This window comes from Poecile atricapillus, chromosome Z (genome assembly GCF_030490865.1).
Source record: "Poecile atricapillus isolate bPoeAtr1 chromosome Z, bPoeAtr1.hap1, whole genome shotgun sequence".
Taxonomy (NCBI): domain Eukaryota; kingdom Metazoa; phylum Chordata; class Aves; order Passeriformes; family Paridae; genus Poecile; species Poecile atricapillus.
In genome coordinates this window covers 144,600,657-144,618,796 of record NC_081289.1, presented here as the reverse complement: position 1 = coordinate 144,618,796, position 18,140 = coordinate 144,600,657, and the positions used below count along the sequence as shown (strand labels likewise).

Genomic DNA, 18,140 nt, shown 5'->3' with positions numbered 1-18,140 from the left:
TGCACTGGTGCTGCAGCACTTTCTGGCATCTTTTCTGCTGCTGTGGCTTTCCAGCAGATGCCAAAACCAATGTCCCAAACACCAGCAGCTGTAGAAACCCCGTGGGAGGGTTTATATGCAAGACACAGTTCCAGCAATTGCGTGGGTGTTATAGCCCTAAAATCAGGCTGCTTTTTTGTTCTGATCCAGAACTGCTTTGGGAGGACTTCATTCTGAACTTGAAGGTTCTGCTAGAGCTGATAGACCTTCAGAGGACACAGGATTTGGGACTGAGCAGCACAGCAACTGCCCTGGGTTAGGGAGCAGCTGCAACTTGTGCATTCCACCTTCCCCTCCGAGACAGGAGCCATTCAGCACCTTAATGTGTCAAGGGAGAACAGGAGACCCCTGCTGTCCCACTGAGAACCACAGAACCCCCAGAACAGTTTTGGATTGCAAAGGACCTTTCGAAGTCACCCAGTCCCCACATGCAGGGACACCTTCCACTGTCCCAGGTTCCTCCAAGTGCCATCCAACCTGGCCTTGCATGGACCACCTGGGACCTCTCTCCTGCCCTTGCCGCCCAGAGACACCAAAAAAAAAAAAAGTGTTGAAAAAATGGAGGGTAAAACCCAAACCCCACAAGATCTCTTTGCTTTTCCACCCCACAACTGAGAGAATCCCTTCCTTCTGTCGTCTGCTTCTTTGCAGGACTTCAGCTAAAATAAACTCAGACAACTCTCGTGTCCCTCTTCTACCACCACCCAAGTGCCAGGAGGACAAACTGGACAGTAATGGGTATCCAGAACAATTTTAAAGCGGCTCGTTGCCCCTGAGGGTGCAAGCTGCAAGCCTTGCTAGAGCTTTTTGCACCTTACATCCCCACCACAGGTTGCCAAGCTCCTCTGAAAGCTCTCACTGCACCAGGGCCCTGCAGCAGTGGCTTTACAGATGAAGTAAAGTAGTGTCCTCAAACCCCACAGCAAGATGAGGCAGTCTTTGGTCTCCACAGCAGCACCTTCACCCCAGCTCATCCTTAAGGTTGTTTGAAACGGCACAGGAGACAGAAAACCCAGATGGGAAGGGCATGGGAGGTAAATCCCAGAACCCAGTGCTCACACAGACCCGCGTGCACCATTCTGCGCTGAAGGCTGCACACTCTGAAGGAGGATCAAAACTGCAAACTACACAGCACTTTTCTGTGATCCTTTCTTATCATTCCCTCATTTATTGTGCTCCTTTCTGATTATTCCCATCACGTGCCACCAGCCAAAGCAGTGTGAGCTTTGCAAGAAGGGGAAGACAAATTATAAAGGACTCATTGAGCGGCCCGGAGGGCTGAGGAGGTGCCTACCCATAGATGTCGAGCACACCGATGAAGGAGTGCTGCTTCACAGTGGTGTGCAGGGCCTTGTTGATGTGCTGCACGATCCAGTTGAAGAGCTGGGCATAGATGTGCTTGGCAAGGGCGTTCCTGGCGTTCACCACCTGGTGCAGGGACATGCTCTTCACGTAGGTCTCAGCCGTGGTGACGAGCTTGCGGTGACACAGCCAGTGCTGCATCTGGCTGTGCTCCACGCCCAGCAGGCTGCAGAAGTTGCTCAGGTGCTCGTCCTCGCTCTGGGAGGGGGGACCAGAAGCAAAATCAGCAGGCTGGTGACACCCCAAACTGGCATTTTAACACCCAAGCTCACGGATCTGCACAAGGAATGGCGGCTTTTTATCACAACCTGTGGAAAGCTGTGTCTCTGCGGGGGACAGGAGAGCAGGGACACCCGTGCAGCCTCATGGACAGGGTGGGACAGCTCACAGCGAGCTCTGGATGGTGGGACCGAGTCTTGGCCCTGCTCTGGTTATCCTTGAGCTTTCACAAAGAGCAGATTCCCACGGGAAAAAGAATTCTCCACCTCATTCCTCCTCGAGCTGCAGCTACACTCTACCCCTGAGCAACCCGGGTTATGCCTCAGACTAAAGCTGAGGCTATGCCGTGACACCATGCCTTTTACAAAATAACTCCATCCTGAATAACAAAGTTATAAATCGTGCATTACCAGGAGGGCTTCGGCTTTGCACAATTAATGAAATGAAACTTCATTTTCTTTAGTGCAATGTATTTCTCCCGCCCCGTCTGAAATTAAGACAAAGCAGTTCTGAGGCTCTATTATGGTCAGATAGCAGGCACTGCCTTTTGGAAAATGAGAAAACAATTTCCCCTTCCTCTGTGTAGTAATACATATCTATAGAAAGTAAATTGTTTCCAGTTAGGCAAGTGTACTCAGAAACCCTGGATGGGGTTGGGGATGCACAAAAATGTGCATTTTACAAGAATTCTAGGATGTTTTATTGCTTCAATACCTTTTTGACCACACAGTCAAGGCTGTACCAGAATTGATTTAATACCTTGCAATTACATTTGAAGGTAATTAAACAACATGAACCTCATTAACAGAACTCAACACTGTTGAAGCAGACGGCTTTCACATATCCATGTTGCCAAATACCAAGTAAATTACCCCCAGCATCTCACTCATTGAAGACCACTATCTCAAGGGTAACACTAAAGCATGTGCAGAACCCTTTTAATACTTTAATTAGGAACAAACGACCCAGCATGGGATGCAATGATAATTTACAGGACAGTATTTTCCATATAATTGCTTTACTTCCCCCCACCTCCAAGAAAGAGAAAAACCGCCTCTAAGGCATCTTTAGTGCTATTTATTTTTGCTGATTTACTATGCAGTGCTCCTTTGGCCATGTTACAAGCAGCAGCTCCGTGGCTTTGCCTGGAGGGAAGTGGTTGTAAAGCATCACACCATGTGCTGGTGTCACCATTAGTGTCACAAGTCCCCAAGACCCTGCACTGGGTGCTCCAAGGCAGCAGGAAGAGTTAAAGGTGGGTTGGGATGTAAGGGATACAAGCCATTTTTGAACAATCTTGCTTGCTGGCTGGCCAGAGAGGAGGAATAATGCATTATTTCCCGGAACAAACAAAGCAATGAGGAACTTTTGATGAGTTTTCAAAAAAAGGCCAAGAAAACCAGGAGGAAAGGGGCTTTCTACCAAGGGACACTGCTGTGAAGATCAACACATCACACAGCCTGACTCCTGAGCACACCCAGCTCCCCAGCTGCCCCCTCCTGAGGGTGACCTACCGAAACACTGCAGGCTTCCCCATCTCGTTCCCCTTGGATTTCCAAGTTCCCCAGGTGCAGAATGGCAGCAATTATCCTAAAAATGGTCATCTGATGAGACTCCTTCACTCCTGCAGGAACAATTGATAGCTGATTGTCACAACAGAAAACGAAAACACGGTTTTGAGTTTATTTGAAGGTGCTAGCAGTGCTTGATTTCCTTCCGATGCAACTGGTTTTCAGAATCATGAGGCTTCTTCCAAAAAATACACCATAAAAATCTCAATTTTAACACAGATGGGTTTAATACACACAAACCCAAGGGTGTTGCAGTTTCTGATCAAACAGGATCAGAGTTACAGGGGCTCTGCAGCTTTCACAGAACAAGGACTTGCTTGTCTTTCATCGCAGCCTGCTGACAACCCAGGCACAAAAATTACAACTTATTGCCAATGTCCCACAAAAAGAAAGGAAAATTAAAGCCCTGCACAATGCCTCTACGCTGGTGGCACAGCTGGATGCAGCAAGTCACCAGGGAGGTAATGGGGAGCTCTGTGTTACCCTCCCCAGTGTTTCAACAAGAGCTACATGTTGTGGGTCTTTACTGGGGGTGTAAGATATCATTGTTTTACATATTTTATTTATATGTATCGCTTTGTCTATTTTTCTTTACAGGCATTCCCAGGATTTACAGGCATTCCCAGCAGGAGCTTTGCTCAGCAGAAGCCTGCACATGGCCTGCTTGCAGTATCTTGCATTTTTTTAATGTCCCAGCTGGGTTTCTGTGTCCCTTTTGTGCTCAGGGCTGGTGTCCTAATTATCCACCCAAGGCCTGAGACATCACCTGCTGGTTTCTGAATTATCCAGAGCTTCCCTTTCTCTCTCTCTAGGGCCTTTTCTGTTATCAGCACAGTGAGAAATGTTCCAAGGTTACTGAAAGGAGCAATGCTCTGCTCTTACTTGGAACTCTTAGCTGGAGTTAAGCCTGGCTAGGACTGGGGATTTGCAGACAAATTTGACTTCTTGTTACACACAAAAAAGACAAGACTGGAAACCGTAGCAGCAATTTCACCAGGCCCTGAACAGATGCAGAGCTGGGAAACACTGAAGGAAGATGAGGAAGAGCAGAGACAGAGGAACACGTGAAGAAAATCATCATCAGACTGGCCCCAGAGGAAGATGCTCTCACAGGGCATCCCAGGGACCAGAAAGGAGAGAGGGGAGCTGCTTGGGGAGCCAGAGAAGGGAACCAAAGAGACACTACACATGCCAGGGGGATGGGGAGAGAGTTCTCTAGGGATTACAGTCCTGTGGGCAAGGCTGGAGCAACCAGGAATCGTATTTTTTGAGTAGTTAACAGAGGTCACACAAGCTGAACAAGACAGAGCAAAGACAGGACCCCAAAGAGAAGGAGATGAGGCTTATCTAAAACACAAAGAGGACAAACTCTGGGGAAACAATTGCAGTTCTACAGCTTGCTGTGAGTCCCCACACTCACTGCAGGCATAGCTGTTCAGGGGATTTCACAGGCATCTCTAAACACCATGAGCTCCTCTCCCAGCCTGTGAAATGGAACCAAGAGGCGCTGAGACCGACCAGGATTCACAAACTCAGTTTCAGATAAATACAAATAAATGGGCCAAGTTTTCCCTTCCAGATTGTTTTTCCTTTCCAAGAGCCTTGCTGGCAGCACGAGGGCTGGACACAGCCACAGCCTCTGCAGCTGCCATGTAGATGTGGGCCCAGCACAGCAGGGATGTACTCAGCTCATTACTTCCAGGAATCAGCTACAACACTGTGATCCAAGAAGTGACATCACCCTCAACCACAATACAGACTGAACTGCAGAGTAATAGCTCTTCTCCTGCCTGTAAACAGGGTAAAAAAATAGCAAGTCAATACTGCAGCCCTGCCTTGACTTCAGAATGGTTTAGGCTTCTCTTAAATTCTACATCCTTCTCCACCTCACTGCTGCTCCACAGACAGCTACTAGAAACACTTCAGCAGCTCCTCCTGAAGAACAAAGTAAAGCCAACTAGGTCAACAGAGATGTCAAAATTCAGCCAAAACACTGAAAACAATTGTGAGAGACTTCAGCTGGGCAGGCTTTGTGCAGAGCAGCCCCTTACCGAGCAGGGTGAAGGCATGCCTGGTCTTCTCAAAGTCATCAGCATCATCCACGCCATCGATGGACGTGTCACCTCCCTGAGAAGTGTAGAAAAAGTCTTCGGCACATGCTAGGAGACAAGAAAGAAGTAACATCAGCAAGCAGTCCTCCCCCTCTGCAGCCACTCCACAGAAGGTGGACTGGGATGCTCCCTGTCCCCCACCCCTGAAGGGCACCTGTGCCCTTTGAACCAGTTTGCTCAGGAAATTGAGTTTTTGCCACTTGGTGAGTGGCTGTAGCTGCTTCTTGCAGCGAGGAAACCTCTTCTCCATGCACAGCAAGCTCAGTCAGGGCAGCGCTGAGATGTATTTGGGATTCTGGCAACAGCTCCATCACATGGGAGAAGACCATTTCAAATACTGAGGTGACTACTTTCAGTAATTCCTCATCCTGTTTTACACATTCGTGACTGATTCAGGTATTTTAACACCTTTTCTACACAAAGCCTTAATCCTTGGGAGCAAAGGGAATGGAGAATGGCTCACGGTGCCTGAATTACACCACTTGAACATCTGTGCTTTAGCAAAGTTACTCCAGGATGACACCAACAAATCCTGTGGAGGCTGAGAGGCATTTCCAATGCAAATAAAACAAGAAGAGATTGCAGGATTTGTGTCCACTTAAGAAAGCTGCACATGTAATCCCCCTCCTTAAAACAAGGCTCCCCATGAGGCCCAGAGCAGTAAAATGTGTGCACAAGGCTGCTGGCTGAGCCCTGGCAGAGCCAGAGCTTGTCCCCAGAGCAGCCTCTCCTCCCCACCCAGAATCAGTTCTCAGCACCAGCCTCAGCCTCATTTGAACTGAGTAGGAGTCATTTGCCAAAACCCGCTCATTAACACACACAAATATATTCCCCAAGCATCATGAATATAGAGAAAAAGCCTACTGTGCTCCATGCCAGCCTAGTGGTAACCTTTAAAATCATTGCAATATGCACTTTTCTTGACTCAAATTGCCACCAGAAGCTCCCCATCCCTTCCCAAGCCTCCCACAGGCTTCTGCATTAGCTGTACTTTCAGGCTCTAAAGAGAAACATTTAATGCTTTTTTGGCATACAAAGCCCTGAGACCCAGAGATTTAGGTAATTCCACTGATTGCCAGAGCACCAGGAACAAGGGGCAGAAAATGCTGATTGGGGTCAGGCAGACAAGGTCTCTGCTGGTCCCCCAGCACAACAGGAGCACATCCCACTCACAGCTTGATGCTGCTGCAACATCTCCCTGCAAGAGGCATCCAGGGCTGGTGCTGGCCGATGGGACCAGGATATCAGCTCTCAATTTTAAACATTCACACTGGGATCTGTTTCTGCCTCAAGTCACTCCTGGCATAACTGACTCCAATCCCTGCATTTTGAGATCTCTAATTATTTTAACAACCATGCAAGCCCTTTGATTCATTGCAAACAAATAAAGCACGTTCCCGCCTTGCACCACTGCCCAGGCATCATTAAGCTAGACACCACACTTCAAAAGGCACTTGCATTGCACATCACCATTTAAAGTCAAATATTTACTTTCTAGTTTAAAATTAAGCCTTTAGGATCACTCTGACTGAAGTCAACACTGGTTTGCTCTGCTGTGCTCATGCATGTTTAGAGACTTTTTGTTTTCCAGCATCTTGCAACATAAAAGGAAGTAATAACAATTCTTTGTGTGTGCAAGACCCGAAGGAGAAGCAATAGCTCCCGTTTTACAGATGGAAAAATATACATCCTCCTCCATGAGTAATAAAAAGTGGATTTTCACATCAAGACACCTCTTGTTTTGTATAAGCCTTGGGAAGACAAGATTGACAGGTAACTACAGCTCACACGAGGAAATAAATCTGAGTTCTGACTAGTCACCTTCAAGCAGGCCAGTAAATCCAAGGCAAAGCTGGAAATGAAAAACATCACTCAAAAGAAAGAAGAACAAGTGGATTGTGCACCTTTGCACCCACAGCCCGCTGCCCAGCACCAGCAATCCCAGGGGCCAAGGCTGAGCCGGTGCCACAGCGACAGGAGCAGCTCACGGACCCACATCCCTGTCCCCACCCAGCCTGTCAGCAGCTCCACATCTGACAGCCCCCAAAACACTCTGGGGAGGCATTTTTCAGCTACTGCAAGGTAAGAGGGCAGGAAACACCAAGGACACACACCTTCACCTTTGGAAGGAACTGCTTCTTTTCCAATACCCATTGGACATCAGTGCATGCTGTGACACAGAAAATGCAAAGCACCACAGAGAGCAGCTGGAGACTGACAGGCTCTGACAACAAATTTTGATTAGAAATTACCCAAAGAAGGCTTCCTTGCAGGCTAGTGGCCCTGGAACCCACTCCTCCTGCCAGCTGTTGCCATTACACATTCATCCCTGAGATGCTGAAGTTGAGAGCCACAGTCACAACAGCACAAACATGTCCTGGGTGATGCGCCAGCACCGCAAAGGCCTCTCAGCCTCCACTCCCACCAGTCACCACAAACACAGATGATGCTTTTAGAGAGCTGTGATGAGTAAGACTGGTATTTCCCCTGATCCACATGTTCCCAAGAAGAGAGCGGTGGTTTCACAGCTGGAGCTCTCACACGTCAACTCGTCTCCCAGATGGAGCTGAAATAAGTTGTGTCTGAATTTTAAGATGCCAGCAGACATCATCGTTACCCAGGGTACGTTTTTAAAAATGAAGCACATCAGCATGGCATAAACTCTTGAAAATGGTCCACGTGATGTGCTCTGTGTGGGCAGCGTGCCTACAGCGACCCAAAAGGTCATTCAGACAAGCTCAGAATTACCCAGAAACCGAAAGCCCCTCTCTTCATCTGCCATCCCATCGCAGTGTGGATGGCAACCTCTGCAAGACCCTGTGCTGGGATCAGAACCTGCCTTGCTCACTATCCAAAGTAGGTAAAAAGCCTGGTTTAAACCCTGCTTCTCTCTCTAAGTAACAGCAAATATTCAAGATAAAATAACAATGAAAATTCATCCCTGCACCACCTGCTGCAAGTGCAAATCCTCTGAATTAGGTGTTCTATAGAGGTTTAGCTGCAAATCCCGGCGGGAAAACCCAACCCATTCCAGGAGTTAGCCATTTAAAATAAAAAATAAAAAGCCATTAAAAAAAAAAAAGAAACATAATGAATTCAAAGGACACAACCACTCCTGCCAAAACACTGTCCAGATCAGCCCACGCTCACATTCAATTTAAAATACACACCTCATGCAAGGTTGGTACAATATTAACACATGATCTCCCTGCATCAGCTGGCATACACCACAGCAATGTAGTTTCACTGCAGCCCTGCTGCCAATTTTTTACAAAACCACGGAATCACAAAATGGTTTGGGTTGGAAGGGACCTTAAAGGGACACCTTCCACTACTCTGGGTTGCTTCAAGCCCCAGGCACTGCAGGGATCCAGGGGCAGCCACAGCTGCTTTGGGTACCCTGTGCCAGGGCCTGCCCACCCTCACCAAGTTGCCACATCCCTGGTGATGGGGTGAGCCAGCCTGTGCTCCACCCAGCAGCAGAATCCCTCCAACCCCATCTCCCTCCCCTTCTCCCACTGCCCAGGCACACAGGGCCTCACCAGTGACCCACATTTCTGACCCCACCACTTCTCCTGTGCCCCAGGCAGCAGCCAGCAGAGCACAGGGATGTGCCAGCACTTACTGAGTCCAAGGTCCTTGAATTCTGGAAGGCTTGAGGAGGCACAGAGCTGATAGAAGATGTGGTAGTTGCGCTCATCCTCTGCCTGTGGGGAAACGCTGAGTTACCAGAGGCACGGAGAGGCCACAGCAGCTCCCACCTCACACTGGTGCCCCCTGAGCCCAGGGCCACCCTGCTCCCACCCCTGCTTCCCACCATCGAGACCCCACCAGGGAAACCAGCACAAGGACGCTTTCCTTGCCACCTGGGAGGAAGGAGGTGCCCAGCCTGACCAACACACCTTGCCCATTTGGCAAAGAAAGTAAGTAATTCTGTATTACTTCCCACATCTTACCCCCTCTGCAATAACCAGGCTAAATGAAGCACCAAGCACTGACTTGCAAACACACAGTAGTATAAAAGAAGGTGGTTTACTTTCTGTGGCTTCTCAAAGTTCGTATTTGGGGTACTCTTCTTTTGTGCAAGGACAAAATTTTTGCAGCAGTTTCTGATCTACATCCCAAGCAGAAACCAAGAAAGCCTCTCCTGAGCCTGCTCAAGAAACCCAAGGGATGTGCTGTGGCAGAGACATCAGCCTTCTCAGCCCCTCTCCTGCCCTTTCTTCATGCTCAAAACTGAACGCTGCTGCCTGCAATTTGTTCTCCTTGTATCTTTATCTAAAAAGTCTCCCAGGTACACCTTAGCCCAGGACAAGGGTCACCAGGCTGGAATCATAAAGAACTCCAAGACTGAGTCCAAAAGACACATCTGGATGCTGTGTGCACCAAGACAGCAACCAGACAAGAGGAAACAGCCTCAAGATGTCCCAGGGGAGGTCTAGGCTGGATGTTAGGAACAATTCCTCCATGGAAAGGGCTGTCCAGCCCTGGCCCAGCTGCCCAGGGCAGTGGTGGAGTCCCCAGCACTGGAGGGGTTTGAAAGCTGTGTGGATGTGGCACTTGGGGACACGATCACAGGGAAGGTGGAGAGGGACTTTGTACAAGGGCATGGAGGGACAGCACAAGGAGCAATGGCTTCCCACAGACAGAAAGAGTAGATTTAGGTTAGATATTGGGAAGGAATTGCTGGCTGGGAGGGTGGACAGGCCCTGGCACAGGGTGCCCAGAGCAGCTGGGGCTGGCCCTGGATCCCTGCAGTGTCCAAGGCCAGGCTGGACAGGGCTTGGAGCAGCCTGGGACACTGGAAGGTGTCCCTGCCGTGGCAGGGGGTGGAATGAGGTGATCTTTAATGTCCTTCCAACCCAAACCGTTCCAAGATGATGATTCTATAATGGGTATGGCAGTGCTGGGGGGACAATTGGATTTGATGGTCTTAAAGGTCACTTCCAACCTAAACAATTCTGTGGTTCTACTTGTAAACAGATTTTTTTTTTCTTTTTTTAAAATCCAAAGATCCAGACCATTGAACTCCTGGAATACAGCACCCAAAAGAAAAAAAGGAAAAAAAAACCCACTACTCCTCACCTGAAATACAACCCGAGATTTTTCCAGCAGATACGTCCTCATGTTGGCACCAATAATGTGGTACCTTTTATCAAAGCCAATCTGAATGTATTTCCCAAAGCGGCTGCTGTTGTCATTCCTTGTTGTTTTAGCATTTCCAATGGCCTGCATAAAACAAGCAAAATTAAACATAAATTTTTAATTGAGTTTTTTAATTTTTTTAAACACTTCGATTTGCAGTCAGTGTTACATAAACAGTGGCTGGAAGATTTGAGGAAAGCCCCTTCCCAGATGCAGGATGCAGAGGAACAGTGTGACTTTGGGGAGGACTCTTCACTGAAAATGCAGTGCCTCCAGGGTTTTTACGGAAGAAAAATGCATACAAACAGCAACGAGTATTTGTACAGGAATTAAATCATCTACATCCCCAAAATCCTCAACATTCATGTCCCACCTTACAGGATGCCCCCACCTCTGCTCAGAGTCACCACCAGCAGCTTCCCTGGACAGGTCTGCTTCCTCCACAAGCCCATTTAACTCAGGTTTTTCTGCAAACCAGGCAGTTTTCTTTTATGTTTTTTTCTGCATAGGCAATGTTCTCATCAATTTCCAATAAAGACAGGCAGGTTGCCTGGCCTCAGCACTTAGAAATTACGGCCAGAACTGAACACAGGCAGGGAAATTAGAGCAATAAAATTCTGGGGTCATATAGAAGAATAGTGTGCACAATCAATTTCTTTTCTTGGATGGTTTTAAGTGCCCCCTGTTGTCACAGCTGCATTTCACAAAGGCAAGGGAGATGGGTGAGGAAAGGAGTAAACTAGCAGGTTTGCCAGGAGCAAACCCCCAGAAAACCAGCCAGTTTTCCCCACACAGCTGCTGGCTTTTCTTACTGCTCCTCACCTGCACCACCACTGGTCTGGACACCGCAGCAGGGTGTCCCACCCTGGACCAGCCACCCCCTCCCTGTCCATCAGACAATTTGGCACGAGGCAGAGTGATGGGAAGCCTCCCTGGAGGCTGAGCCAAGCCTAATGTTAAGCACAGGACACCACCACTAAAGCAGCACTGCTGGGCTCCCGCCTTGGAAAGAAAGTCAGCTGAGGCTGAAGTGCTCTGTGGACTTTGGAAAAGCCCAGATCAACTGAAGGCACTTCATGACCCCAAAATCTGTTTGGAAAATGGGGTTTAGACATTTATTATTCAGAATTTGTTGTTCAGACATTTATTTTCAGTGTCTGGTTTCAGTGAAAGGGAACAAAACTGCTTTTCCCCTTTCTTTTGTATTTATAAGAAGAATTATTTTCCTTCAGAGCAAGGATTTCTCTATAATGAGACTTGTTATTCCTCCATCACTGACAAATCAGGCTGGAAAATCCCACCCAGCCCATCGAGCTCAACTTGTGCCTGATGCCCACCTTGTCGCCCAGCCCAGGGCACTGAGTGCCATGTCCAGATGTTCCCTGGACACCTCCAGGGATGGGCACTCCAAACCTCCCTGGACAGCCCCTTCCAAGGCCTGACCACCCTTTCCATGGGGAAATTCCTTCCAATGTCCAGCATAAACCTCCCCTGGCACAGCTTAAGACTATGTCCTTTTGTCCTGTTGCTGTTGCCTAGGGGAAGAGGCTGATAGGTGATTGATACCCACAGAAAACTAACAACAATAAAAATGAATATCTCGAATAGATTAGTCTCTTCTTTTCTTTTCTATTCTGTATTTGTACAACAAAAGAAGGAGATTAGGGGGCACCATGCAGTGACAAAGGAGGAAGAGGATAATTAAACACTAAAAGAGGTTATTATTATTTCTGGTTAAAACATCTGCACTGCTTGGGCTCTCCACTCTGGAGCCCTGTCAAAGCCCAGCTCCTGGAGATGTGCTGGGGATACTCAGGCTCAGCTTTAACACCATCAAATGCAGGTCTAAATGGAGGCTGTTGGTGCATTTCTGCATTTCAGCCCAGCTCCAGGGCGCTGTTATGCTGTAAATCAGACCTGTCCCACAAATCCCCAGGGGTTCTCACTGTCCTTGTGACTTATGGAGAGGCAGAGTGACCAGTGCAAGCAGGACAAAGGAAAGGGAGCAGCTTTTACCTCCATGATGGGGCTGGAGGCCAGGACTTTGGCTTCGATGTTGGTCTCGCTGGCGGAGCCCCCGACGGTGGCGAAGAAGCGCATGGCGTATTTGGCAGAGACTGTCTTGCCTGCCCCCGACTCCCCGCTCACGATGATGGACTGGTTCTTCTCATCCCTGGCGAGCCAGAGCAGCAAAGTTAATAAAACCTAAACTTCTCTAAGCTAATCCATTCTCCTGTCAGCTGTTTGCACCCTCTTCCCGTGTCGCTTGTCCCCCACCCTGCTGCCACCCATGTTACGAACAGAGGATTTCTTCTGGACTAGGAAAGTAACAGTGAATAATAACACACAACCATGACACTTCCCAGAGGAGACATGAAGGACACTCAACATCTCCAGAACATCTCCAGAGGACTGCAGAGACAGTGAGCTCTGAGCCCTGCATGAAGCCTCGCTGCCTCCTTCATCCTGAGACTCTGGAAAGTTTCTTACCCATTTCTTACCAACAGCAACACCCAACCTCTGCTGCTGGACATTTGTCTGGACAACTATTAAAGGCACTGGCTGAGTATCAGCTCCTAATACTGTGTATTTAATTCCCTCCCCCAGCTCCTTCACCCAAGCATTTGAGATTTTGCTCATTAAAACACGGTCGACTTGTGACACTTGCTTTTAAAAGATTCCTCTACACTCAAAAAACATTAAAAACACTGGAACTGTAAAGTCAAGCATCCTAAAACTGTGAGACAGAAGAAGCCACTTGGTTCTCTATGCAATTATATGAGTATCAGTATTTTCACACAACTCCCAACATCTGGTTAGAACTTTGACAACAACAATATAAAGCACGTCTGACATCAGACTCCTCACACCAGCATCTCATCCCTAAATCCCGTGACTGATCTGAAATGCAGAGGTACTTCACCAGGTGCTTCTGAGGCACAGGACTTTGCATGGAGAAGCTGAGGGTACACCATCTTACACGGCTCTTGAGCTTTGCACAGAGCACAAACTCTTCCAAATGCCTTTTTCCACGTGCTAAATTAATCATTCACACAAAACCCGTTGCACAAGTCACCATGAAATAGCTGGTCCTTCCCAGCATGGTACCCACCAGATACATCCCAATAATTAATCTCTTTAGCATGCTTGAGCTGCAAGGCAAAGAAAGGGCCAAGGCAGTAAGAGAAGATCTAAATTGAACTACATTTTCAATTTAGAACAATCCCAAAGATTTGCTGGCTCCAGGGCCAGGCGCCTCTGCTGCAGTGGGATTCACTCCCCAGGGCTTCATCAGCACACAGCAAACCCAGCACCTCTGCAATTTGGCTGCAGACTTTGGGAAGGGCAGAGTTTTCACTGCAGGATTTTCTATAAGCTCCCAATATACCCAAGCTCTTGGGTAAGCTGTAAGGACGTAATTGAGTGTGTTTTTAAGTAAGATCAACTTAAGCTTCCCAGACTCTGCCCTGGCTTTCATGAATCACAGCTGAAAGAAGGCACAGAAAATCCCATACACAAGAACAACAATAAATTTATACCTTTCAGTTCTCTTGACATCAGGAAACAGCATCAAAACACATTTCAATTTAAGATATTCAGTTCAAGTTTATACCAGATGAGGACAGAGGCTAAATGATTGCCATACACCCCTTTTTCACTTCCAACAGACACACCACACCATTACTTCCCTCCACTGTCAAGCACAGACATCTTAATTCCTTCTAGGCTCAAGGTAATTGGTTTGAGAAAAAAAAACCTCAGCCAAGTCACATGTAACGTTTTGGTGTAAACCATGACTTTGAGACGCTTTCAGCAGCAGCAGACTGACAAGATAATTTCCAGCTCCCTCTACTTTTCAGACACCTGTTCACAAAGTGTATCTTAATCCATCCCCCAGCCAGCTAGCTCTCCTGGGTACCAACCAACAGGAAGGCAAGAGGAGCCTCCAACAGCCCAGCAACCCGGCAGTGGTGCAGAAACACGGGCTGTGAGTGGAGCACGCCCTCGGCCAGGCAGCCAGCATCCCAGAGCCCCTGCTCCCAGTGACTCATCCCGGGTGGGGACAGCCTGCTCTTGCTAAGTCACAGCGTGGTGCCCTCAGCAGGCCTTGGCAAAGCCACCCAGGCTCTCCCACAGCCAGCTGGCAGCATCCAGGCACGGGGCTGCCAATGTGCAGTCTCACACCTTCGGACTTCCACAGGTGCGCAACAAACCTCTCCTGGCAGCACGAGCCACCAGGCATGGGCAGCCAGCAGGGGAAAAACAGTGCCAGCTCCACAGAGGGGAAGGGAAACTCAGCCCCAGCCCCAAAAGGGAGCTGGATGAACCCACAGCAGCGGTTCCTGGTAGTGGTTTACTTCTGACTGAACTCTCATTGGAACTCCCCACCATGCTTTGACCATCCTCAGTGAGGTGGGTTGCCAGTCCCTCCTTCCAGGGAAAAAGTGAAAGAAGGAGAGGAAATGGCCTCAAGCTCTGCCAGGGAAAGCTTAGATTGGATATCTGGAAAAATTTCTTCCAGGTGAAAGCCCCAGCACATGCTGCAGGGAAGTGATGGAGTCCCCATGCCTGGAAGTGTTCAAACAAAGTGTGGATGTGGCACTTGAGGACATGGTGATGGTGAACATGCTGGTGGTGCTGGCTGACATCTGGACTTGGTCTTAGATCCTCAGTGGATCCACGGTTCAGTGACCCGTGGACAACCTCCTGCTCCATCAGTGAAATCCCACACTGGCCATCAGCAGGATCCAACAGACAAAATTCCTGTCAGCTGCCAAGAAAGGAGCAGAGGCTTTGACATGGGCTGCAAGGGTGAATGAACAGGCTGTCCTTGGTCAGAGGTGAGGGAGAAGCAGAAGGGAGAGGTGACCACCAAAATCCCTGCAAAAGGAGTTTGCAAATGCAAAGCTGGCATGGCTTAGAGCTACACTTGTCTAAAAGTTACCTCAGAATTACTGTTTCCCACCCTACTCTTCATGACAGGTATGGCCCAAGTGGCACATTTTAGATAACATTTCCCTGATGCTTTTCTCTTAAAGCCGTAAGATAAAAGCTCCACCAGTCTGGGAGTGAGTCTTCAGCTAAATGATGCCAAAATCTCCAAGATGCATTACTTGGCACCCAGACAACGCTGCTGCAAGGTAGTAGTTGGTAACCCATTTTTCTTCTATTTAAGATTCACAATTTCTCTATTAGCAGCTACTGGGGTGGGCCAGACTGGGGAAGGCAGAGACCAGCCCACCTGAGAGCTCAGCCCTAAGGACCAGCCCAGACCCACAGATCCCCTGGGCTTCAGACCCCACCACAAAAATGCCTTTAAGTGGCATTCTGAGTGCTTTATCCCTCCCGTCTGGCTTGTCACTTTTTAAACAGACATTTGCCAAAAGACACTGAGCCTAGTGACAAAACTATGGCCAACACAATTTACTACTACTGCAGCCACTCTGCCAGGTCCCATTTTTCCAGAGTTCCTCAAGAATTTGCCCTAATGGCTGAAGTGCTGCAATATGAAGTGGGCCAGGTAAGCTCTCTGTGGCACAAAAAAACTTTTGGATTATATCAGTAACATAAAATGAAAAGAAAGTTGCTCTTAGCAGGCCACTCAACCTGCAATTGCAGTAATGTGTCTCTTCCGGGGTTTTTTTTGGTGGATAATGCATGTTCAGACATTCATTTTCGAACCTCAGGAATAAAAGCCTTCAAGAATAAAGGCTGCAGAGCCTTTCCCTTCTTCATTGTACAAGTTAACCAACTGCTGGTGCCAGCAGGGGAAGATCGATGAGCTTTGTGGAGCAGCTGGCAGCAAACAGGATGCTCAGGCGGCAGAAATAGTTAAAGCCAGGCAGGAGGTGTTTGTGTTCAGTGTGGAATAAAAAACACTGAAATGTTTGGCCACCATGGAGGCACAGTGTGCAACATGGCTGCTTAAAGTACATTCCATTTTGGCAGTGCCAGCACAGGAGAAAACTATTATTAAAAAGAGCCTGGATAAAGTGAAGTGTTTACGGGTGAAACCTGCCTCTGCTACAGCGTGGCAGTGCTGCCCCATCTCCTCCTGGGGCTGGGGGGGCTCCTGTGCACCTCAGGGCTGCCACCACAGCTCCTGTATGCTGCCACAAAGTGCATCAGGGCTCCTCTCTCCCCGTGGCACACAGCTCACACGATGCTCAGGCTGGAAAACCAACACCACCAGCCAGGCTACAGCCACTACCCATCAGAGAGGCTAAGAGAGCCATCAAGGAGCAGAAGTCCAACCAGAACATGATCCAGAACGGTTTCTTCAATGCAAGAGGCAACAGAGGTGCTTTGGAGGGGGCTAACATACCTTTCTGCAGGTATTTGCCACGTTAAGAGCAGTGCCCCTCAAGACCACACACAGTGAGAGATGGGTGCGGTCCCCAGCCCAGCAAAACTAAGAGGGAGTCACTGGTGCTTTTACAACACATGAGAAATGGAATAATTTAATTGCTAGGCTTCAGAAGGACCTTTAAAGGCCATCTAGTAAAGGCCATGAACAAGGACACCTTCCACTATCCCAGGTTGCTCCAAGCCCCGTCCAACTCAGCCTTGGACATTTCCAAGGATGAGGCAGCTGCTCTGGGCAACCTGTAACAATTCCTTCTTTATGTATACTCTAAAAGTCTAATAGATACCATTTTTTAAAGACAACATCTAAAGGTGCTGCCCAAAGCAAACAAAAGTCAATTGGCTTTGAAGAGAAAGAGAACTTCAGATTCTTTTGCTGATTAACACTGGCTGCTAATTACCAGCCTTCACATCAAGGGAATACATTTCCCTGCCTGTTTAAGCAGCCAGCAGTCAACCCTTCACACTGCTGCCCTCAGAGGAGCCTCCAAACAGCCTGGAGAAGTGTGGAGAAGCATCCACACCCCAAGCTGCCCAGCTGGACACAGCTCTCCACTGCATCAGAGCAATCAGAGGTGCAGCACTGCTCCGTCTTTCCACGTGCAGCTCCCATCACTTTATCTAAGCCAGGGCAGAACGCCCCTGAAAAACCTTCACTTCAGAAAAAGCCACTGCAATAAAAAAGGGTTTGAATGCAGGGATGGTTCTCATCACCCCTCTGCCTGAGACGGAGGAGACAGGGGACACCTCAGTGCAGATATTTACATCCTCAGCCTTCAGCAACACTGCTTGAAAACAGTATTTGAAGAAATTTATACCCCAAATCTTTGCCAGACATATACCAGTCAGATTTTTTCCAAAGACAGCTTTCTTTAAAGCAGTAATCCAAACCCATGGGAAGGGACCTGGAACATCTAGGATTTGTTTCCATAGTCATCCCTTCAGAAAATCACCATTGGCACAAGCAGCTTAACTGCACAACTTCATCCTGGCCTCTGCAGCGGGAGCAAAACCAGTTGCACTAAAAACACAGCTTCTCCAAGAGGGAAAAGGATCTGGAATAAATGAAGGCAGACCCTGTGAATAATTGTCAGGGGTCACTCACTTTAATCCCAGATCTGACACTAATTCTCTGTGTGGCGGAACAAGTCAGTAAGTCTCTCCACCATGGAAATCATATTTAACCTACTTCTTTCAGGTTGCTTGGAGGATTAGCGTTCATAAAGCAATCTGAAGATTAAAAATCCTTTAAGTACTGCAGTTTGAATTGAGCCTGACCACAGTGAGAACACCCACAAAAGCCCCGATGCATTCTTCTATTGACAGT

At 48.2% G+C, this 18,140-nt stretch overlaps 1 protein-coding gene across 1 annotated transcript in view; it reads right to left on the bottom strand.

The window, feature by feature from the left end:
* The window catches only part of MYO5B (myosin VB), a 145,804-nt gene that overhangs the window by 83,598 nt on the left and 44,066 nt on the right, over positions 1-18,140 (bottom strand). The window contains exons 5-10 of the mRNA XM_058827205.1: positions 12,464-12,620; positions 10,388-10,531; positions 8,928-9,009; positions 5,243-5,350; positions 3,135-3,244; positions 1,334-1,599 (exon numbers count right to left, since the gene is read on the bottom strand). Coding sequence (XP_058683188.1) covers positions 1,334-1,599; positions 3,135-3,244; positions 5,243-5,350; positions 8,928-9,009; positions 10,388-10,531; positions 12,464-12,620 — 867 coding nt within the window. The remainder of the gene's footprint in view (positions 1-1,333; positions 1,600-3,134; positions 3,245-5,242; positions 5,351-8,927; positions 9,010-10,387; positions 10,532-12,463; positions 12,621-18,140) is intronic.